This window comes from Akebia trifoliata, chromosome 8 (genome assembly GCF_017979445.1).
Source record: "Akebia trifoliata isolate Shusen 1 chromosome 8, ASM1797944v1, whole genome shotgun sequence".
NCBI classification, from domain to species: domain Eukaryota; kingdom Viridiplantae; phylum Streptophyta; class Magnoliopsida; order Ranunculales; family Lardizabalaceae; genus Akebia; species Akebia trifoliata.
This window is the reverse complement of record NC_141382.1, coordinates 40,180,330-40,200,432: the sequence shown is the minus strand read 5'-3', so window position 1 is coordinate 40,200,432 and position 20,103 is coordinate 40,180,330. Positions and strand designations below refer to the sequence as shown.

Below are 20,103 nucleotides of genomic sequence, written 5' to 3'. Positions count from 1 at the left end.
CCAAAAATTTCAGGGCTCAACACCGATAATCGGAGTCAGAATCTCATTGGAAAATTCTATATTTTCTAGAAATGTGAAAATTTTCTGCAAATCCTTGATGGTAATCCTTTGAAATCCTTAAATCACTTTTTTAAATGTTTAGTTTAAGTCATACTTCTCATCCTTAAACCTTTCTCTTCCATCTAAGGTTGTATTTTCCTTGTTAATTAAATAGGCGATTAGAGTGTTTGAAGATGCCTTAAAATGAGATTTTTACAACTCATTTTTATTTGATTTTTGAAATAAATGCAAATACCAGTTATGGATGCAATGCAATGTTGCATATTTGCTTCATTTTTAATGTGTCAAATGTATACTTTTGACATATGTTTTACAATGTAGGATGTTAGCCCTTGACATGACTTCACGCATATCGAATATCCACTCTTGACACAGTGAATAAAAATTAGGAATAATTTATGTCGGATGTGAGCCATTGACATTATTTTAAGTATGTTGGATGTCCACTCTTGACACAATGCCCTTCGTCATTACAATATCTAATCTCATTAAGAAAATCCCAAATTGAAGGAAATTGCTTATTACTACAAAGGATTTCAACAAGAATTTGAAATCTATCTTCGTTGTGAATGAAACTTGGTAATCTCTATGCCCAAACGAAGAATTAACTCAAAAATTCTTATGTCTTTTCAAAATCTGCTCGACCAAATGAATAGATATAACTGTGAAGAAACAATGTAGGTTGAGTCTAGATTGTGATGAGGGTTTTGAATATCACTAAGAACATGAAAGATCTGATTCTAATCAAAATTGTTGGATTTAATGGAGTTAAGAGTCACAAGAATAGTCGAAACTGTTTCAAATTAGAGGATGACGACAGTTCAAGATTATAATTTAAAAGTTAAAAAGAAGTGCCCTTAGAAAGGGAATGTCCTAATTTATTTTTAAATTTTTTTAGAGCTGCCCTCAAAAAATTGGAGGACTTAAAGAGTAGTTTGGCATGTCAATAAAATTTCCCCAAAAAAAGATATATCATTTAACTCCACTAAGGAAGAGATATAGAATTTTACTCCACTTATTTATATCGACTTGGATAAGTGTCACAATGAGGGTTATTTCATTTTTAATCTCCATTCAGCACTTAAAGTGATACCTGATTAATCTCCACTTATTTTATTATTAGAATCAATTGGAAATGAACCAGTAAGCCAAGCTTCTTTCAAGAAAGTGGTATTATTTGTTGGTACTAGAACTGCAGGTTATGATTGTACTTACATTGATACCTCAAACAAAAAATGACCCATTTTAAATATTAGCTGATAGGCAAGAATGAGAATGATGGTATATATATAAAAATTGGGCTCACAAACCCTATCGACTTGCTAATACTTTGCTAGAGTATACACGAATTATTAGCTTGATTGGTGACTTCTTATCATTAAATTTGATTTCTATTTGTTCTTGATAACCTAGTATCCGTGTAGACAGGGGATCGGGTCCGAGTCCGAGTCCCAGAGCACGTGCAACACCTGCACATCACATGCACCAGGTAAGTGAGGGTATGCCCTTGTTGGTGGCCCCTGAGGAATTAATGCTCATACTAGGTATCAAGTTCAGTACCTACAGGCATTAACCGCTTATCGATCCAAAATTGACATTGAGCCAACCCCTCAGGGTTTAGTCAAAGTAAAATTTGATTATTATATTATGGATGGTCAAATCTAACTAGTGTCTATAAATCACCAATCAAGCATATTATTCGTGTGGTCCACCAAAAGATAACCCAATTATTCATAGGTCTGTGGGTCCTAATAATTTAGAAGAAATAGACGGCTTCAACTGCATGCTTCTTGTGTGATGGTAGGACATCAAATTTACCCTAAAACTGAATTCCTAATTTTTTTTTTCAGCTTCATAATCTTTCTTGGTGCGAAGGTGTGATATCGAATTATATTCTATGATGGTACCCATATGAACTAGGATGTGTTGATGATGGTACCCAAATTCATAGATTTTTTTTTTGAAAAAACAAATTAAAAATGAAGCGCTGCTACTCGACCTTCATAACGGCAGCAAAATTCAAAAAACCGTTAAAAAATTCAAATCAACAACAACTGCTCACATTAGTCGAGTCTTGCAAATCCATGGATCAAATCAAGCAAGCTCACGCCCAATTGATAACTACAGGCCTTATCCTATACTCCATCCCTGCAAGTAGACTCATTAAACTCCTTACTCTCTCACCCTTCCCTTCTTCTCTCTCGTATGCCCATCTCGTTTTTGATCAAATTCCTTCACCTGATCTCTTCATATACAACACCATGATCAAAGCCAATTCCTCTCTTAATAATTCTCTCGTTATCTTCCGATCAATACTCCAAAATTCGCGTATTCTTCCCAACCGATACACTTTCGTTTTCGTTCTTAAAGCGTGTTGTTATGTTTCGGAAGGTGAACAAGTTTGGGTTCATGCAATCAAACTTGGGTTGGATCATAATGTGTTTGTTACGAATGTTTTGATCAACATGTATGCGAAAAATTGGGGATTGGTTGATGAGGCAAGGAGGGTGTTTGATCAGAGCATCATCCACCGGGATTTGTATTCTTGGAATTCGATGCTGAATGGGTATGTTGGATGTGGTGATATTCATCGGGCTAGGGAATTCTTCGATGAAATACCTGAACGAGACGTTGTCTCTTGGACTACATTGATCGTGGGCTTCGTACAGGTATATTAGATTGCACTCATGTGGTTTTTGATTGATTTTGGGATCAAATTCTTTGATAAGTACTCCAATGTTTAATCTTTAGGCAGGCTGCTTCATGGAGGCTATTGAGCTCTTCCGTGACATGATGAATATGGGTCCCGCTCCAAATGAGTTCACTCTGGTGGGCGCTCTTGCGGCTTGTGCGAATCTAGTGGCATTAGATCAAGGAAGATGGATCCATGTCTATATAGGTAAAGCTCGAATCAAGATGAACGACCGTTTACTTGCTAGTCTCATTGACATGTATGCGAAATGTGGAGAGGTAGCATTTGCATTTAAAGTTTTTTGCAGTGAAGACAGTACTCGTAGACAAACAATTTGGCCTTGGAATGCCATGATCGGTGGGTTTGCCATGCATGGGAAGTCGGAGGAAGCGATCAATCTTTTCGAGCAGATGAGGATTAAAAATATAACTCCAAACAAAGTCACTTTCGTTTCGTTGTTAAACGCTTGCAGCCATGGAAAATTGGTAGATGAAGGAAAACGGTATTTTAAGTCAATGGCAAGTTCTTATGGTGTCGAGCCAGAAATAGAGCATTATGGGTGCCTGGTGGATCTTCTAGGCCGTGCTGGGCTCTTGAAGGAGGCGGAAGAGATCATATTAACTATGCCTGTGGCTCCGGATACAATCATATGGGGAGCGTTACTTGGGGCATGTCGGATACATAGAGATATCGAAATGGGAGAAAGAATAGGAAAAGTTATTAAAGAATTAAATCCTAACCATGTAGGTTGTCATATCTTACTAGCTAATATGTATTCAGCTTCTCAGAGATGGAAGGAAGCAAAGATTGCAAGGGAGAAGGTTGAAGTAGGAGGCGTGAAGAAGACTCCGGGTTGTAGTTCGATTGAATTAAATGGGATGTTGCATCAGTTTCTCGTAGGAGACCGATCCCATCCACACACAAAGCAGATTTACACATTTTTGGATGAGATGAGTAGTAGATTGAAGGTTGGCGGGTATATCCCGGAAACAGGAGAAGTCTTACTTGACATAGATGACGAGGAAGACAAGGAGACAGCTCTATCAAGGCATAGTGAGAAGTTAGCTATTGCATATGGGTTGATCAACACAGCACCCGGAACACCGATTCGTATAGTGAAGAACTTGCGTGTTTGTGGGGATTGCCATGAGGCAACAAAGTTCATATCTAAGGTTTACAATCGAGAAATTATTGTCAGGGATAGGATCAGGTTTCACCATTTCAGAGATGGAATGTGTTCTTGTAAAGATTACTGGTAGACAATGGAGGTGTTGATATCCAAGGAGTCACAGATTGATTTGATCTAATTGACTTAGCTCTCACTGACCTCATTCATTGGAAATTCAATTACGGAAAGAGAAAAAAAAATATAAAAAACACGGTACATCATTTTATTCTGATAAAACTATACTAAGAAAAAGTCGGCTAAGATGATTTGGGCATGTTCAATGAATGCCGATTACAACCCTCATCGAAAGAAATATTCCAGTTGAAAATCTTAAAATATTGCCTAAAAGAACGTGGCATGGATATTGTTTCTGGAATCTACTTAGGGATCAGAGGATGGTTGATGATGATCTCGAATTTTGTGTTGATTGCTCCTTGATGTTCTCACACCAAAAATTCTCCTATGCCAAAGTCGGATTTTTATAAGCATTTGAAGTATTTTTTTTGCCTTATTTATTAGTTAATATTCTAGACGGGGCTTCCTGGATTCTTGCTTAATTAGGGCGCTGGTGGTAGCACACGTTTCACAATGCCCTTTCCTTGAATTAGACATGCATGTCTCGAAGTGTTATTCCCATGTCAATTTCCCTATCATCTGAGAATTGCATCTTGGAACACTATCCCAACTGTTCTGAGTCTCCCTCCGACCATGTTTCCCAAGAACGCTCCTCGATGAATCAAAACAGTACATCTTGATCGAGGTCTGATATGAATCCTTGTGTCGATTTAACTCTCTATGGAGAACATAAAAACACATATTAAAGATGAAGTCACTCTCAATAATAATAAAAGACTTAGTTTGGATAGAGTGGAATGGAGGAATAGGATTCATTTAACCAATTCCAAATATTTGCGTTAACAAGACCAAAATACCATTTTATTCTTTCTATGTGGTTATGTAACTATAATTAAACATAATTATAAGATAATCTCCTTGATAAAGTATGGATACTATTGCTCAACAATATCAAAATAACTGTATAGATCAAATGATATTATAAGTCGGTTATTCAATTGAGAAGGGTACCGATTAGTGGTTCAGTCTAGTAGGAACAAATCTGGTTTCAGGTTCACCACTCTAGAACAAATCCGATTTGTAAAAGATATTTTTGTAACGAGCATTTATATTAATCTCAAAAGAAGACCTAGTTCAAGAAGGCATATCATTATTTTGAAAACATGGGTATCTTTAATATTAACCAAAGCCTGGGGAGTGAAGGTTTAAACCATTGACACACCCCTTGATCATGGTCTTTTTTTTTTTTTGAGAAGTATAATATATTGATCAAAGAGGACAAAAAAAAAAAAATAAGGAGGCCGAGAAAGCCTCACAAATAGCACTAAAGGAAAGAAAACTACAGAGTTAGTAATTACATAAAGAGTGCTATCTCAAAATAAAATCTTCAAAAGTAGTTCCCGAGAACTCTATGCTGTGCCTTGACCAAAGGTATAAAAAAACCCCAAGATCTCCAAGAAAATCGTATGGAAGGTACTACTCTGTTGTTTTCTTTCGTTCCAGACCCCCCAAGCAATAGCCGAAGGAAGCATATTCCATAAGATCTATTTTCTGTTGTGGAAAGCATTACTGTCCCTTGATCATGGTCTTTGATGAGCAGACTAACTTTAAAATGACCAAAAACAGAAAACAAAAATGCTCAAGTGACCTCAGCCTATTGCATGGGAATCATAAATGATTTTCATCGAGATACGAGTGAAAAACATCAATGGTTCCTATCCACTTTCACATCAACAAGTGCAATATGAGGTTCCAGCCTGCGGTCACTCCAGCATGACTCAACTGAAAAACATGCCCATCTTCAACATTTTGCCAAGAAACATTGAAATTTTGTTCAAAATCGGTCGATTCCACACATTTCTAACTTTATGATGAAAGCTTTGATTTATTTGATTAACCCTGTACTTTTTTGCCCCCTTAAAATCAAAATTTCTTTTCTTATTAGACTTGGAAGATGAAATGACAGAAAATTGATTAACTAATTAATTCTTACGAAGAACAATTAGTAATCTTAACGCCAAAATTTAACTCCAAAGGGTTGGTGAGATGGCAAGATCACACCTCAGAAAGTGGAGGTCTTGAGTTCAAATCATCCCTCAGGGGCCACCCTGTAACACTAGAGACCAGGCACACTATTATGATAAACCCATTTCAATCTTGATTTGGATAATTCAACTGTGTTTAACATATTTCCGAAAAATAGAAAAGCATGTCTTTGCTTGTACAAATCATCCAAATATCAAAGATAAATTCAAGAAAAATATACAGTGCTTTAAGCAAAGTTTCAGCAGTATGCATATGATGACAACCATTTTTGTGAGGGTACAACAGCACATAGTTGTGCAAATAAGGATCAAAATTCTGAAAATTATTGCAAAAAATAAAAAATAAAAAATAAAAAGTAAAAAGGAAACACTATTGGCATCAAATAAATTACTTTTTGCACATCCTCAAGCGAAAAATAAATAGAAGTAAACAAAGTTCGCCTCGGTTGAAATTTTAAAATGACATTTTTCGCTATCATGCAAGGGTGATTGGAATTTTACCATAGAGAATAAATTATGCCATCCCATGTATGATTTTTTAAAGTCCAGAATCACCATCTGAACTGAGTGCATAATTTGATTGGAAATGCGTGCAAAAGAAGCTTATGTTGAGTTAAAGAAATGGATCTTTGGTTGATACTGACTTTGGGGGATCTTTATTCCAGCTTGTCGCATAAAGATGTATATGCCGCACTGCAAAGCTTGAATTTTTCCTCTGCAACAGCCTGTTCATTTGATCAACTAGTTAATTTTTTTGGTCACAAATCCATCTGTTTTCACTTTGAAAATCAGTAAGACTGAAATAAGAGATCTTATATTGCCACACCAACTTTTATGACCAGCTATCTTTTATGGAGCATAGTAGTGTAACGTTGGGCTGTCAAGAAGCATCATATTAATAAATTGTGTGTAGCAAAGATGAGGATATTTAAATGGATGAGTAGAAAAACTAGGAAAGATAAAATTAGAAATTGGCTCCATAAGATGATAAACTAAGAGAGAGCCAATTGAGATGGTTTGGACATGTTCAACAAAGATTGATTACAACCCCAGTTAGAAGATATTTATAGGTATAAGGTTAGTAGTTAGCAAATGAAGTTGGGTTCCAGGGAGTTTGAACCTAGGATGTGGGAACAACACTCCACATGTCTTATCACTTAGCTAAGTTGGCACTTCAGTTAGAAGAGATATTCAAGTTGAAGGTTTCTAAGAGAGAGAGTAGATCCAAAGAACATTAATGGAGATAATGAAAACAAATATGAACACTTCTAATAATAGAAGATGTGGCTTTGGACACAGTGGAATGGAGCAATATGATTCATTTAGTTGGTCCCAAATCTTTGGGATAAGTCTTTGAGGATGAATGATGTGGATAATGATAGGTGCAAATAACCACTCTACTTTTTCATGATTGCACCCCTTTCCCATTTATTATTCTCCAAGCTATTTAAGTTTATTATTTTTTTGCTAGGCAAGCGAGATCTATAGTCGGTAATTAGTAGGTGGATGTGGGTTTTGAACCCAGGTCATGGTATCAACGCTCACAGACTTTAACCAACTTAGCATGCTCACACTTTCTGGGTTCTACTTCAAATGAGAAAGCTCGTCAAGGTTTAAAGGAACATGATATGGGAGACGGTCATGAGGAAGAAATCGAAGGTTGCCTTTTTCTGGATTGCCATTGCAGCAACTCATTTCTTCCTCCCCAACCCCATGTTTTTCTATTTTATTTTTTTCAAAACTCCTTTTATGGAGTGATATAATTTCATTGGATTGTTACTAAAAAATGATGTGGCAATATAAGCTCTAAAAGTTAACAATGTCAACAATGGAAATATCTAAGTCTACTTTTTCTCTCTGTCATTCCCACGAAAATAGCTAATATCACTCATAAAGATGAAAGGGAAAGAGCCTACTAAGAAAGAAGTAATTAATGAAAAGAAAATTTAAGATACCTTGGAAGAACCATGATGACGGTCTGGATGCCATTTCAGGGCACACGCTCGATATCTGAAAAAAAAAGGTAAGACATTGGCAAAACTAAACATGTTACTTAGCTGTCCCTATAGGACCTCAAAATGGCTAATACAACGGAAGAACATTAAGGACTCCAAGGCAACGAGTGCTGTTAGCAAGATGGTTTTGAAAGAACTTACGCGGTTTTGATATCATCGAGTTTCAGAGGACCAGAAGGACTCAATCCAAGGATAATTCGATCAGAAGCTAAGTCTGATTCAGAGCTATCGTTGTAATCTTCATTGGTGTTGTAATCATCTTCAAACCTGTATCTCCAATTCCAAGAGCTCCTACTATTTCTAGAGTGGTTTGACGAGCTCCTCCAATGAGAATAATCATCATTAATGAAGGACCAATAGGAGCATCGCTCCCCACCGAACGCAGATCGAAATATGGTCTCTACGTCTTCATCATCAACGTAGCAGAATTGAAAACCCTCTTTTCCTGAACAACAGTAATAAGACATAGGCATGTGATGCAAATCCCAGAAAGAAAATCTGGTATTCTACAATGAATGACATTTACATGCACATGGTGGCACATATGAGAGTGGGACTAACCAATCTGAGGGTCACATTTGGGACCTCTGCTACATTAAAAATCAATAGAAATCAGATGATCATATATTCATAACCATCCAACCAAAATAACTATTTAGCCAAATGCTATTTTTCCTGACCAGGAGAGTGTACAGTAAATGGTTACAATCATCCACTAAGGTCTACTCTTGATTTAGGAGATGATGGTGGAAACCATAGTAACAAAAATCAGTGATTTTTTTGAAAAAATGGGGATTAAATCACGATTTTATTAGTTGTCGATTAAATCATGGGTTTTACAAAAAAACGTGAAGTTTTTGAAAAAATCTTTTAGCTTTCAAAAAATCATGATTAATGGTGATTTAATCGATGTTTTTTTTTTTTTTTTGTTGAAAAAAGACGGATTATGTTTATTTTAGCATTTTAAGATGTTATTTTATCATTTAATATATCCTTTATTTATTTTTTATACATTTTTATTCTTAAAATTTTGTTTTTATTTATTCAATGTTTTCCTGACTTTTTCCGAACCTTTCCTTCTCTTGCCGAATTATTCTCAAACCCCGACTTTGTCTCTAAGGTGGAAACTGTCAAAAGGCATACTCCACAAGCACTGAATCTTATGTATAGATATGCCAGCAAAGCATACTCTAGAGCAAAGAGGCAGATTTATAAAATGGTTGAAAAAACAGGTGACCTTACCTCTGCGCCTATAAGTTTCCCACTGAGGTTCATGAGAACCAGAGCCATTCCATTTTGTTCCTCTCGTCCAATATTGTCTCTTAAACCACGAGGCACCTCTACTAGAAGATGGGTCTTTAAAATCATCATCATCCTGCCAGCTCTGAAATCTCGGGAAAAAGATCATAGAACATGGTTAGAAATCTATCCAACATGAACAATTGGTTGCAAGTTGTAGCAACCATGTGTGGGAATGGATGAACAATGAATAGGAAACTAAATTAGTATGAGAATTTGATTCCAAATTAGGATCTTCAACCGGTAATTACATATATTGAACACACCTATGTTACCAAGAAAATTAATGTTTAGATTGAAGTTGGAGAGAAATTATCAAATCATAAAAGTTGAAATAGAGAAAATTTGAAAATATTGGGTCAAAGTGGACCAAACTAAAAGGATGGCCTTAAGTAACTAACTTGGAAAACAAATCAGTGAGTTGTGTTCTCCCATTTTCTCTGCTAAAATTAAAGAAAGTTTTCTGTCTGTTCGATGGTGCTTGACCACATCTGATTCCCATTCTCCCACCTTTTTTCCCTTCCGTACAATCTTTGAGGACTGTTAACCAACCAACTACTCCAAAAGACTGATCTGTTGGAGAAGGGGAGAACTATGAATATAAGAGGGTCACGGGGCTTAACTGGGGTATGACTCATCTGAGAGTGGAGGAAAATATACACTCACCAAGGACTTTATGGGTAGATGAATTCAAAGGTGTCTTCTTTGAGGACTTTATGGGTAGATGGGAGTCAATTTGTAGACTTCCTTGATTTTGTTGGCTTTCGTTCTGTAATCTTTGTTGGTCACCTCGACCACTTTTAATGAAATCTGCTCTTACCGATAAAAAAAAAAAACCCTGGTCCATGGTGTTCAAGATCCAACTGAATTACTTCAACCAATAGCAAGTTTCAAGGAAATCCTATGACAATTTCCAAAATTGGGTTTTGGATAATTTGTGTTTTGTTCTTTTGTTAAGCGATCGTTGGGTGCTTGCTCAATTCTTTTCAGGTCAAATTCAAACTGAGAGAAATGGAACACCTTAGCTCTGGACTGATGTTGCTAATATCAATTACAAATGGCTCTACTAGAGATCCATCGTAATCTTTAAGATGAGATGCAAAACTTCTCAAAGCTACACAAGCTGGTGCCCGTTGAAGCCATTGGAGGCAGTTTTGGATGAGAATTCAAAGCTCAATAGTAAACACAGTTGTAGATATGGTTTGGTTGACGAGGTAGGCTACATTTGTGAGTTCAACAGATCCCACAATGAAATGGCCAAATACATGGAATCCATGGTTTGAAGTATTTTATTTTATAAAAGTAGTAAAATATTAACAGAATATTGCATTGATAAATTTTAAAATAAAGGCCAAAAAGTCTAGAGACTACACTTTTGGACCATTTGGTACCACCTTTATGAAATATTGGACTCTGTGTAGTTAAGAGTGCAGAACACACTGAAGTCGCTAAGGCCTCCTTAGCACCTAAGGTGCAAGGCACACACTTGAGTGAAGCAAGGCACATATAGAATAATAATATAAAACTAGGAAAGTTTACAAACTTAAATAATGAAAGGCAGATTCAAGACAGTTCATAATTGTTGAAATAAGTCTAGATGTCCTTTTTGGTCTTTTTACCTACTTAGATTATGTAAACACTTTAAAGCCCAATTAGGGCTAATTAATCAAATAATCTTTTCTCTCAACTTTTAACTTGGTATCAGAGCCTGCGATCTGAAACTCTGTCGAACTTCTTCTTCTTCCACTACAAACTCAATCGACTCACTCCCTCCTTAAAAAAAAAAACTCCACAGCATTCGTCTTCAACCCATATCACCCCTACGGGGGTTCTTTGTTGCTGCAAACCCCATGCGATAGGAAGTTAACGTGGTTCAAAGCCTGCGATCATGCTATACTCACAGCAACGATGCTGTTTAGGGCTTGCGACACCTAAGGTGGCTGCATCTCAGTCGTGCAACACCCCTGGTGGCTGTAGTGAGGTCGTGCGACACTCCTGGTGGCAGTCTGGACATTTGCAATCACAGCAGGTGATTTGTTGAAGTTCTTTTAACACAGCAGGTGGCTGTTCTGCTTCGTGCAACACAGCTGGTGGATGTCTGAGCCTTACAACTATAGCAAGTAGTTGAATCTTCAGCAGATGACACTAGGAAGGTGTTGTTCTGACCTGTGCAACACAGCAGGTGGCTGTGTTTTTAATTTTTTGATTCCCGTAGTGGTTATATGAAGGTGCCGGTAGTTTTTTTTGAACACCTACGAAGTTTTTCGATCACATCAGGTGTTGTTTGAGGTTGTTCTCCCACTTATCTTGCACATTGATTACCTATACTTGCGGTAATGATTACTTGGGTCACCCACAACAGTGCTTAATCAGCCCTTACAGCCCTTTTGATCATGCATTGTCACCTTTAGGGGTGCTGCGATCACTTTATCATAGGGAGTTGTGCCCTCATCTTCTTGAACTCTCTTCAATCCAAAGTACTCGGATTATTTGATGACCTCTGAGTCATCCTCTTCCTCGATCACTGGTACTAATAATGGATCGAGTGGTTTTCCGTCTCATTCAACCAACTTTCCTGGCATTCAAATCACTACTGTGAAATTAGATGGTCCTAACTATCTTCTTTGGGCACGATTGGTTGAAATGTTCATTGGTGGAAAAGGGAAGATCGGTTACCTCAAAGGGGCAAACAAACAACCTACACAGACCGACAGTTCTTACTCCCAATGGTTTGCTAATGATTCTATGGTTCGTTCTTCGCTGGTCTCATCTATGCAACCACACATTGCAGTTGGTTTTATGTTCTCCTCGATAACAAAACAGATATGGGATTCCGCAAAGAGTATTTACTCACAACGACAAAACAATGTCCGGATTTTTAATCTAGAGCGTGAGATTTCTTGTCTCTCGCAAAGTGACTCTTCTGTTACTACCTATATATCACAACTACGTGCTCGGTGGGAAGAGTTGACATTTTATTCCTCGTACTACGCTTGGAAGGACCCTCTTGATGAAACATTGTATGCGTCAATTCTGGACAAGAATCGGGTTTTTCAGTTTCTAGCAGGTCTCCGGGATGAGTTTGAGAATGCGAGAGTTCATTTATTGGGTATGGATCATTTTCCGTCCCTCCAGACTGCGTATTCTTATGTCTTGGCTGATGAGAGTCGCCGTGCCGCTGTCCTACCTCTTTCTTTAGGAGATCATTCCGCTAAGCTTGCTCTCCTACCTTCTCCACAGCCCTCTGGTGGATCTCTGCCTACTCGTCAGCGACATAAGTGTGATCATTGTGGAAAGTTGGGTCATGTGAAGGCTCGTTGTTATGTACTTCATGGTCGTCTTAATTAGAACCGCCAACAGTCTCAACGATCTTCAGCTCATGTAGTCTCTCAGCAGACAACTGATTTAGCACATTCTTTAGCTCCTACTTCCTCATTGGAGTCGGTATCTCTATCCCAAGTCGAGCTTGACAAGTTCAGGAAATTCTTCAATCAAATGGAGACCTCATCTCAGTCGGTATTTACCTTCGCTCACTAAGGTACCTTTGCATCTGCACACAGTGTTTCCACCATTTCCTTACCATGGATCATTGAATCTGGTGCCTCGGATAACATGACCGATACGTCTTCTTTTTTTCAAACTTATAGTGTTTGTTCTGTTCATCGCAAGGTTCGCCTGGCCGATGGTTCTTTGTCTTCTATAGCTGGTCAAGGTCATTTTCCTGTTACATCTTCGTTATCCCTACATAACACACTTCATGTTCCTTAACTTACTACTAACCTTATATTTGTCAGTAGTCTTACTAAAAATTTGAACTGCAGTATAACCTTTTATCCCTCTCATTGTGTCTTTCAGGATCTGGGGTCGAAGAGGACGATTGGAACTAGACGTGAAGTGAATGGATTATATCTCTTGTACGTACCCGGTTTACCTAGTACCCATTCTGTTTTTCAACTCAGTAGTAGTAGTCAATCTAATAAGGCTCTTGTAATGCGGTGGCACCTACGCTTAGGCTATATTTATTTGGTTATTTGAAACACATGTTCCCTACTTTATTTAATAATAACAAGTTGCTTGATTTTTCTTGTGAAACTTGCCAATTAGTTAAACATGTGCGTTCGTCTTATCCTGTTAGTATGAATACTACTGCACTTGCTTTGTTTGACTTAATTCATTCAGATGTGTGGGATCCTTCCCCAGTTGTATCCACTCTTGGTTTTCGATATTTTATTTTATTTATCGATGATCATAGTTGTACTACTTGGGTTTATCTTATGAAACACAAGAGTGAAGGGATCTTCAAACAATTTCTTGCTATGGTCCAAACCCAGTTCGGTCATACAGTCAAAACCTTCTGTTCTGATCATGGAACTGAGTACACCTATAATGAAGTTTTAAAACTTTGTTTAGAGTCTGGCATTGAGCATCAAATGTCTAATGTTAAGACCCCTCAGCAGAATGGTCGTTTAGAACGGAAAAATGTCATATTCTAGAATTAGCCCGTGCCATCTCTATTGGTATGAATGTGCCACAATCTTATTGGACCGATGCCGTTCTTACTGCTGTATATCTTATTAATCGAACCCCCTCCCGGGCTCTTCAGTTTGCCACGCCTCTCTCTCAGCTCTGTCCGGATCGTCCCGTGTTTCCCCTGTCTCCACGTGTATTTGGGTGCACGTCTGTTTTGTTCAAATTCTTGACGAAACACGTACTAAACTTGACCCTAAGGCTGTAAAGTATATTTTTTTGGGTTATTTTTTTACTCAGAAAGGTTATCGTTGTTATCATCCTCTTTCTCGACGGTATTTCATTTCTCGAGATGTTTCATTTTTTGAGCATATCCCATACTACAATGGGTCCGTTGGCATTCAATCTGAGTGGTTTCCCCTAGACTCTCCTGATGATCCCTTGCCTATACCCTTTCCTCTTCCATTCCCTGTTCCTCCCTTTTCAACCCCTGTCAGTTTGTCATCTCTTCCCCTACAGGTGTACTCTCGACGTCCACGTGATACTACCATCACTCCTATGCTAGATCAGCTTGCCACCTCGCCTCCGGCTCCGCCTTTTTCTGTTCCCTGTGATGATCTTCCTATTACCACTCGTAAGGGTAAGCGCACTTGTACTTATCATATTTCTTTCATTAGCTTCTCCTACCCATGTTTGTTGTCTTCGTCGTTCGCTTTATGGACTAAAGCAGTCCCCCCGCGCATGGTCTGAGCACTTTACTACGGCCATGCATCAATTTGGATTCCATCAGAGCTCTGTTGATCACACTCTGTTTTTACGTCACTCCCAGGGTAAACTGTTGCGCTGATTGTTTATGTAGATGATATTATTCTTATTGGAAATGATGATGATGGCATTACCGAAGTAAAAACTTACTTAGGCCGTCAATTTGAGATTAAGGACCTTGGTAATCTTCGCTATTTTCTGGGTATTGAGGTTGTGCGGTCCCGGTCTGGTATATTTATTTCTCAACGCAAGTATGTCTTGGATTTACTGAATGACTCTGGTCAGCTTGGTTCTCGTCCCGCTGATACTCCTATTGAGTAGAATCATAGGTTGGCTGATTCTGAGGGGGAGTGTGTGTCGGATATTGGTTAGTATCAACGTCTTGTAGGAAAATTGATCTATTTTTCTATGACTCGTCATGACATTGCCTATGCTGTCAGTGTTGTAAGTCAGTTTATGCACTCACCTCGAACATCTCATCTTACTGCAGTTTATCGTATTCTTAGATATCTTAAGGGATGTCCTGGTCGAGGTATTTTGTTCAGTAATCATGGTCATCTTTGTATTGAGGCATGGACAGATGCAGATTATGCTGGTTCAGTGACTGATAGACGGTCCACTTCTGCATATTGTACTAAAGTTGGTGGCAATTTGGTAACATGGCGCAGTAAGAAATAGGATGTGGTTTCTCAGTCGAGTGCTGAGTCAGAATACAGAGCTATGACATTTGAAGTGTGTGAGTTGTTGTAGCTCAAGATCTTATTAGCTGACTTGTGTCTTCTTGTGCCAGTCTCATTCTTATTATATTGCGATAATAAATCAGCTATTAACATAGCGGCAAATCCGGTTTAGCATAACAGAACGAAGCATATCGAAGTTGATCGTCATTTCATCAGAGAAAAAATTGTTTCTGGACAAATTTGTACTCCTTTTATTCCTACATCTCAACAACTCGCTGATGTTCTTACCAAAGGTGTTAGCAAAACCACCTTTGAAGGCATCCTATCCAAGTTGGGCGTTATTGATATCCACGCACCAACTTGAGGGGGAGTGTTGAAATAAGTCTAGATGTCCTTTTTGGTCTTTTTACCTACTTAGATTATGTAAACACTTTAAAGCCTAATTAGGGCTAATTAATCAAATAATCTTTTCTCTCAACTTTTAACTATAATTTTAACACATTATAATTAATTTTATGAGTTTCTAAATCACCCCTCAATTTGGTGATTATTTAAGACACCCCTGTGTTTTCAAACTGCTAGCATGCCCCCTTTGACTGGGTTTTCCCCTCAAGTCCCACCCCCCCTCTTTCCAAATTAATTTTTTGAATTTCTAAATCACCCCTCAATTTGGTGATTATTTAAGACACCCCTGTGTTTTCAAACTGTTAGCATGCCCCCTTTGACTGGGTTTTCCCCTCAAGTCACCCCCCTCCCCCCACCCCCAACACACATAGACCCCCCATTTTTTCTTGGATGATTGAAGTTTTGCTGAATACTAGAGATACCCCTATTTGTTTCCAAATTGATAACATGCCCCATTTGACTGTATTGCCCCATAAGGTGTACGCTTTAGTCAAAATGAGAAAAAAAATTGGGTGTGCCTCCTTTAAGGGATAACCCTTTTCAATATTTCTTAAATAAAATGTAAGCCATTGATGAAAATGGCCATTCTTTAAAGTCTCAAGGTGTTTTTTGAGAACCTTGCCTTGACTCGGAGACTCCTTTAATAGCATTGGTTAGTATACTAAAAGTAGCTGGGCTTTCTTCATGAGAAACAAATAGGATTTTAACACTATCCTACAAATAAAGTTTTACTGTAGATTCAAGAAGATGTTGCAGGTGACAACACCTTGGATTTACACTAGTCTAGAAGGAATACAAAGTGGAAACAATATGGACCAATTTGCCTTAGAGAATTCAGCTAAGAATATGACGTAAAGAACCATGATAAGGTTCATTTCTAACTCATGATCAGCTGGACCTAACTTCATATTTTAAGTAAACATAATATAATCAAATTGGCATTATGTACTTTTTAAGCATTTCGTACAGTAAAAGAGGATGAAAGAGATTAAGTAGGTCATCTTGACCAAGAAGGCATTGTTGTCTATCTTTATTTGTTTTTTGTTTTTTTCAAATAAGACTTTATGCTTGGAAAAACATTGAAATATAAAGTTCACAAGGTAGTACATGAAAACCTGAAATAAGGACTCCGCATAAGCACTGACATTGCGCAACAACGTCTGTTTAGAATGTATCTTCCTGAATCTTTTCGAATAATTGTTAAAACTCTGCAAATAAACCAGTTCCAAGCAAGCATGAATTTGTCGTTAACTTAAGGCATTAATTTATTAAATAAGAAGAAATGAATTTCATATAGATTTTTCTTTATTTTATTTAAGGCAAATGAATTTCAATAAATGTTTCATTCTTGTCAAATGGAAGAGAGTTAAAGGAAGGAAATCCTTAAAAAAAAAAAAAGAAAGATTCAACCTTTGATGAATTTCTAGAAGCACCTCCTCCACCCTGCAAAAAAAAAAAAAAAAAAGGTTACATGCTTTTGATTAATTTTGTTTGTAATACAAAATGATAAATAACTAAGGAAAATAAGACTATACAGACAATCAGCTCAAAGATTATGAAGGCTTAATCAATCTCCTTTATAAAAACCAATCTATTATCTAGTTTCATTATTGAAATTCCCTATTTATTTTGTGTGATAATTAGGGATTGAAATTGCAAGTTATAATATTTGACTGAGAGTAACCTCTTCAAGTTATAATCAGGGATTGCAATTGCAATTTATGATTTTTTCTTTGTTGGTTATCAAAAACAAGTTATAATTTTTTATTAAGAGGAACCAATTCAAGGGTAAAATAATGATAAATGTGGATTTGGATTCTTATTTCTTCCTTCAAAAAATATATGTATATACATCAAAATCCAGAACCCAAAAAGAAAATTTCATTGAAAGAAAGAAAGAGGGGAAGAAAAAGAAAACTGACAAAATCCCAATGAGTCCGCCTCTTCCGCTCGGAAACAGGAGTCGAATGAAAAAATGCAGCTCTCAGGTAGATGTTGTTGTTCAAGTTCAAGGAGACAGCTTTCATGGCTGTACCACTCATATTTGCTCAAAGAGAGAGAGAGAGAGAAAGATCACAAAAGGTTAGAAGGGCCCTAAGAAATGAGCGTCCACTCCAGAAGAACTCGGGTCACCCCTGTTTTTTGTACAGCTGCTATTGGCACTCCAACTTTTACTTATTACACTCCAAGTTCTTTGATTATTTATTAGATCCTAATTAAAGATAAAAACCCACCATTCAAAACATTACAAAAGGTGGATTCAAGTTGTTGTTATTTCAGTATTACAATTAACAAAGCAATTTCAACAGTTGACTTATTTTTTAAAGAGAAATTTTAATAAACATATACAACTTATAGCAAAATTCTGATTCTAATACATTATTTACTTTAATTTTAGTTGGGGTGCCAATAGCATGTCATGCCTGAAATTTGACTATACATCGACTCGGCAACATGATTGGGGATACTCGACCATGTCCAAAATCTGAAACTTGAGCATAAATTTCAATACTATGCAAGGGAGAGATCTGTTAATACCTGAAGTTTATTGGTCTAGATACCACATACTAGAACTCCTATGATTCCCAAGGTATGGGTTAAGAGTTGAGATAACTCAAAGGCCTTTCTATTCAAAGAAATTTTAAATTACTTAGCAATAGAAGGAATTAATTATTCCATAAGCTAAGAGTTAGTAACATAATAATTTTATTTAAATCATAGGTGATACTATCATATAAAGATGTTCAGTGACATAATATATCATAACAATAACAAATGAGTAGTACATAGGATATAATAAAAGTATGAAACAAAGTACGTCCCGAAGGACAATATACATAAATAAGCCAAAGACATCTCAACATCTAATAAAAGATATACTATTGAGAAAAGCAAATTGTAGCAGCGGCAAACAAATGCTCCTCAAGGCACAACCTTTGCATCAAGGTCTGACTCGTAGTACAACTCTAACTTTGGTTCCCAATATGACTCATCCTCAACGTACTTCTCCACCAAGAAGAAGTTCTTTATAGGAAAATCTGAAAGGTGAAAAAAAATAGTATGAATGACAAAATCACTTAGCACGTATCAACTAACCCTAAGTTAGTCACCCAGGGGTGAGAAAATAATCTAATTTATAAGTTTTGTGTCTTTAAAATACGGTGTGTGAAATAAATTTTATTTATGAAAATCATGATGCATAAATCGAGAATTATATCTAACTATGTTTAAATGCATCTACTAATAAAAGAAAGGAAGTAAATCTCATGATAGTCGCATATTTAAAACATTGCAATAATAATCAATTGATTTTAGTTCAGTTATAATTATATAATGACATAATAAATATGCATACAATATCATATTACAATACATAAGATGAGGGGTATGTCTAATAGGTCCAAGTTTGTGTCTGATCTTCCAATCAAAATTGCCCTTTCAATCATTTAGAGTTCTACTATGTACTGGTGTAGAACAGAACTAGGGTCCCATTAATTTACCAATGAGAGATTCCTAACATTATTGGCCTTTTAATACGGGCCGAGTGTTTTCACTTGTCATGATTTTTCAATCTAGTGTGGTAACCATTGACTCCCATGGAGAACGTGGGATAGTTCGTAATATGCCATTTTTTCTGCCCAGGTTGCCATTTGACAATAGAATCAATGATCCAATTAAATCTTATGGCAATCAACCATTCGATGACTATAGTTTAGGATGGATTCATGTCTAAACCAAGTGTGAACCTCACTTTTAATCCCTACCAGGCATACGTGCAATCTCAAATCTCTCTAGCTACTAACCTCAACCTCTTTACAATCAAAATCAAGGTTTATCGGAAAAGATATAACCAGTACTTCCTAGACTTCGTTGGGATTGATCGTCTCCAAGGCATCCCATACTACCAAGGAATAAGTGAAATTCATCGACATCTTAGGTAATTCCTCATTTTTGGAAGAGCCAAGGAATTACTCATAAGGTAATTTCACGAACCTTGACTCATCAATTATACTAAAATAATATATGCGTTTTATTTAGAAGATATCCCGAATATTTTAGATTTTGAAAAGTATTAGTTTAAAATTAGTAATACAAATATTTTAGAAACATGCCGGGTAATCTACCTAGGGTGAGAAAGCACACATCTTCTTAAACCGCAAGCACATCTCGCAAAAATTTCATTCCTCGGTCTCAGTTCTGTACCCAGTTCCACTACCTTGAGTTCTTTTTGGGTTGAAATACAAAAAGACGTCATTAAGTATAAATGTTTATAGTTTATATTCTAGCTAAAATTTCCTTTACTAATAGATCTTACCTAAGGTTGTATGTGTTCCTCTTCAAAAATACTTGAAGGTGAACTCTCCTAGAAGAGTTAATGTTATAGTTTCTAAGTGAATAGAGAACCTAATAAGTAAGGATGGTGTAAAATAAG

The 20,103-nt window shown here is 36.8% G+C and overlaps 2 protein-coding genes across 3 annotated transcripts; one reads left to right on the top strand and one right to left on the bottom strand.

Moving 5' to 3' along the window:
• Nucleotides 1–1,665: 1,665 nt before the first annotated feature.
• Nucleotides 1,666–4,128, top strand: LOC147396806 (pentatricopeptide repeat-containing protein At5g66520-like). The gene is made up of 2 exons (XM_086452008.1): nt 1,666–2,729; nt 2,812–4,128. Exons 1-2 carry the CDS (start codon nt 2,040–2,042, stop codon nt 4,009–4,011), a joined length of 1,890 nt encoding a protein of 629 aa, XP_086308134.1. The 5' UTR covers nt 1,666–2,039; the 3' UTR covers nt 4,012–4,128.
• Nucleotides 4,034–17,799, bottom strand: LOC147396805 (uncharacterized). Of its 2 annotated transcripts, none has more exons than XM_086452009.1 (8): nt 17,594–17,799; nt 17,082–17,114; nt 16,787–16,879; nt 9,298–9,439; nt 8,197–8,500; nt 7,996–8,050; nt 6,685–6,765; nt 4,034–4,713 (listed from the first exon to the last, which is right to left on the bottom strand). In XM_086452009.1, the coding sequence occupies exons 1-7, from the start codon at nt 17,711–17,713 to the stop codon at nt 6,697–6,699; spliced, it is 816 nt and encodes a 271-aa protein (XP_086308135.1). In that variant the 5' UTR covers nt 17,714–17,799; the 3' UTR covers nt 4,034–4,713; nt 6,685–6,696. The 2 variants fall into 2 exon arrangements, with proteins under 2 accessions (XP_086308135.1, XP_086308136.1); XM_086452010.1 differs by lacking the exon at nt 4,034–4,713 and adding an exon at nt 5,170–6,111.
• Between the last annotated feature and the right edge of the window lie 2,304 nt (nt 17,800–20,103).

What these genes read in the sequence shown, in the direction of transcription:
- LOC147396806 (XM_086452008.1), top strand. Translation starts at nt 2,040, where the DNA reads ATGAAGCGCTGCTACTCGACCTTCATAACGGCAGCAAAATTCAAAAAA. An exon ending in TGATCGTGGGCTTCGTACAG is followed by an intron (nt 2,730 to 2,811) that starts GTATATTAGATT and finishes TTTAATCTTTAG; the next exon opens with GCAGGCTGCTTCATGGAGGC.
- LOC147396805 (XM_086452009.1), bottom strand. Translation starts at nt 17,713, where the DNA reads ATGAGTGGTACAGCCATGAAAGCTGTCTCCTTGAACTTGAACAACAAC. An exon ending in CTCGATGATATCAAAACCGC is followed by an intron (nt 8,051 to 8,196) that starts GTAAGTTCTTTC and finishes TTTTTTTTTCAG; the next exon opens with ATATCGAGCGTGTGCCCTGA. An exon ending in GTCATCATGGTTCTTCCAAG is followed by an intron (nt 6,766 to 7,995) that starts GTATCTTAAATT and finishes TCAAATGAACAG; the next exon opens with GCTGTTGCAGAGGAAAAATT.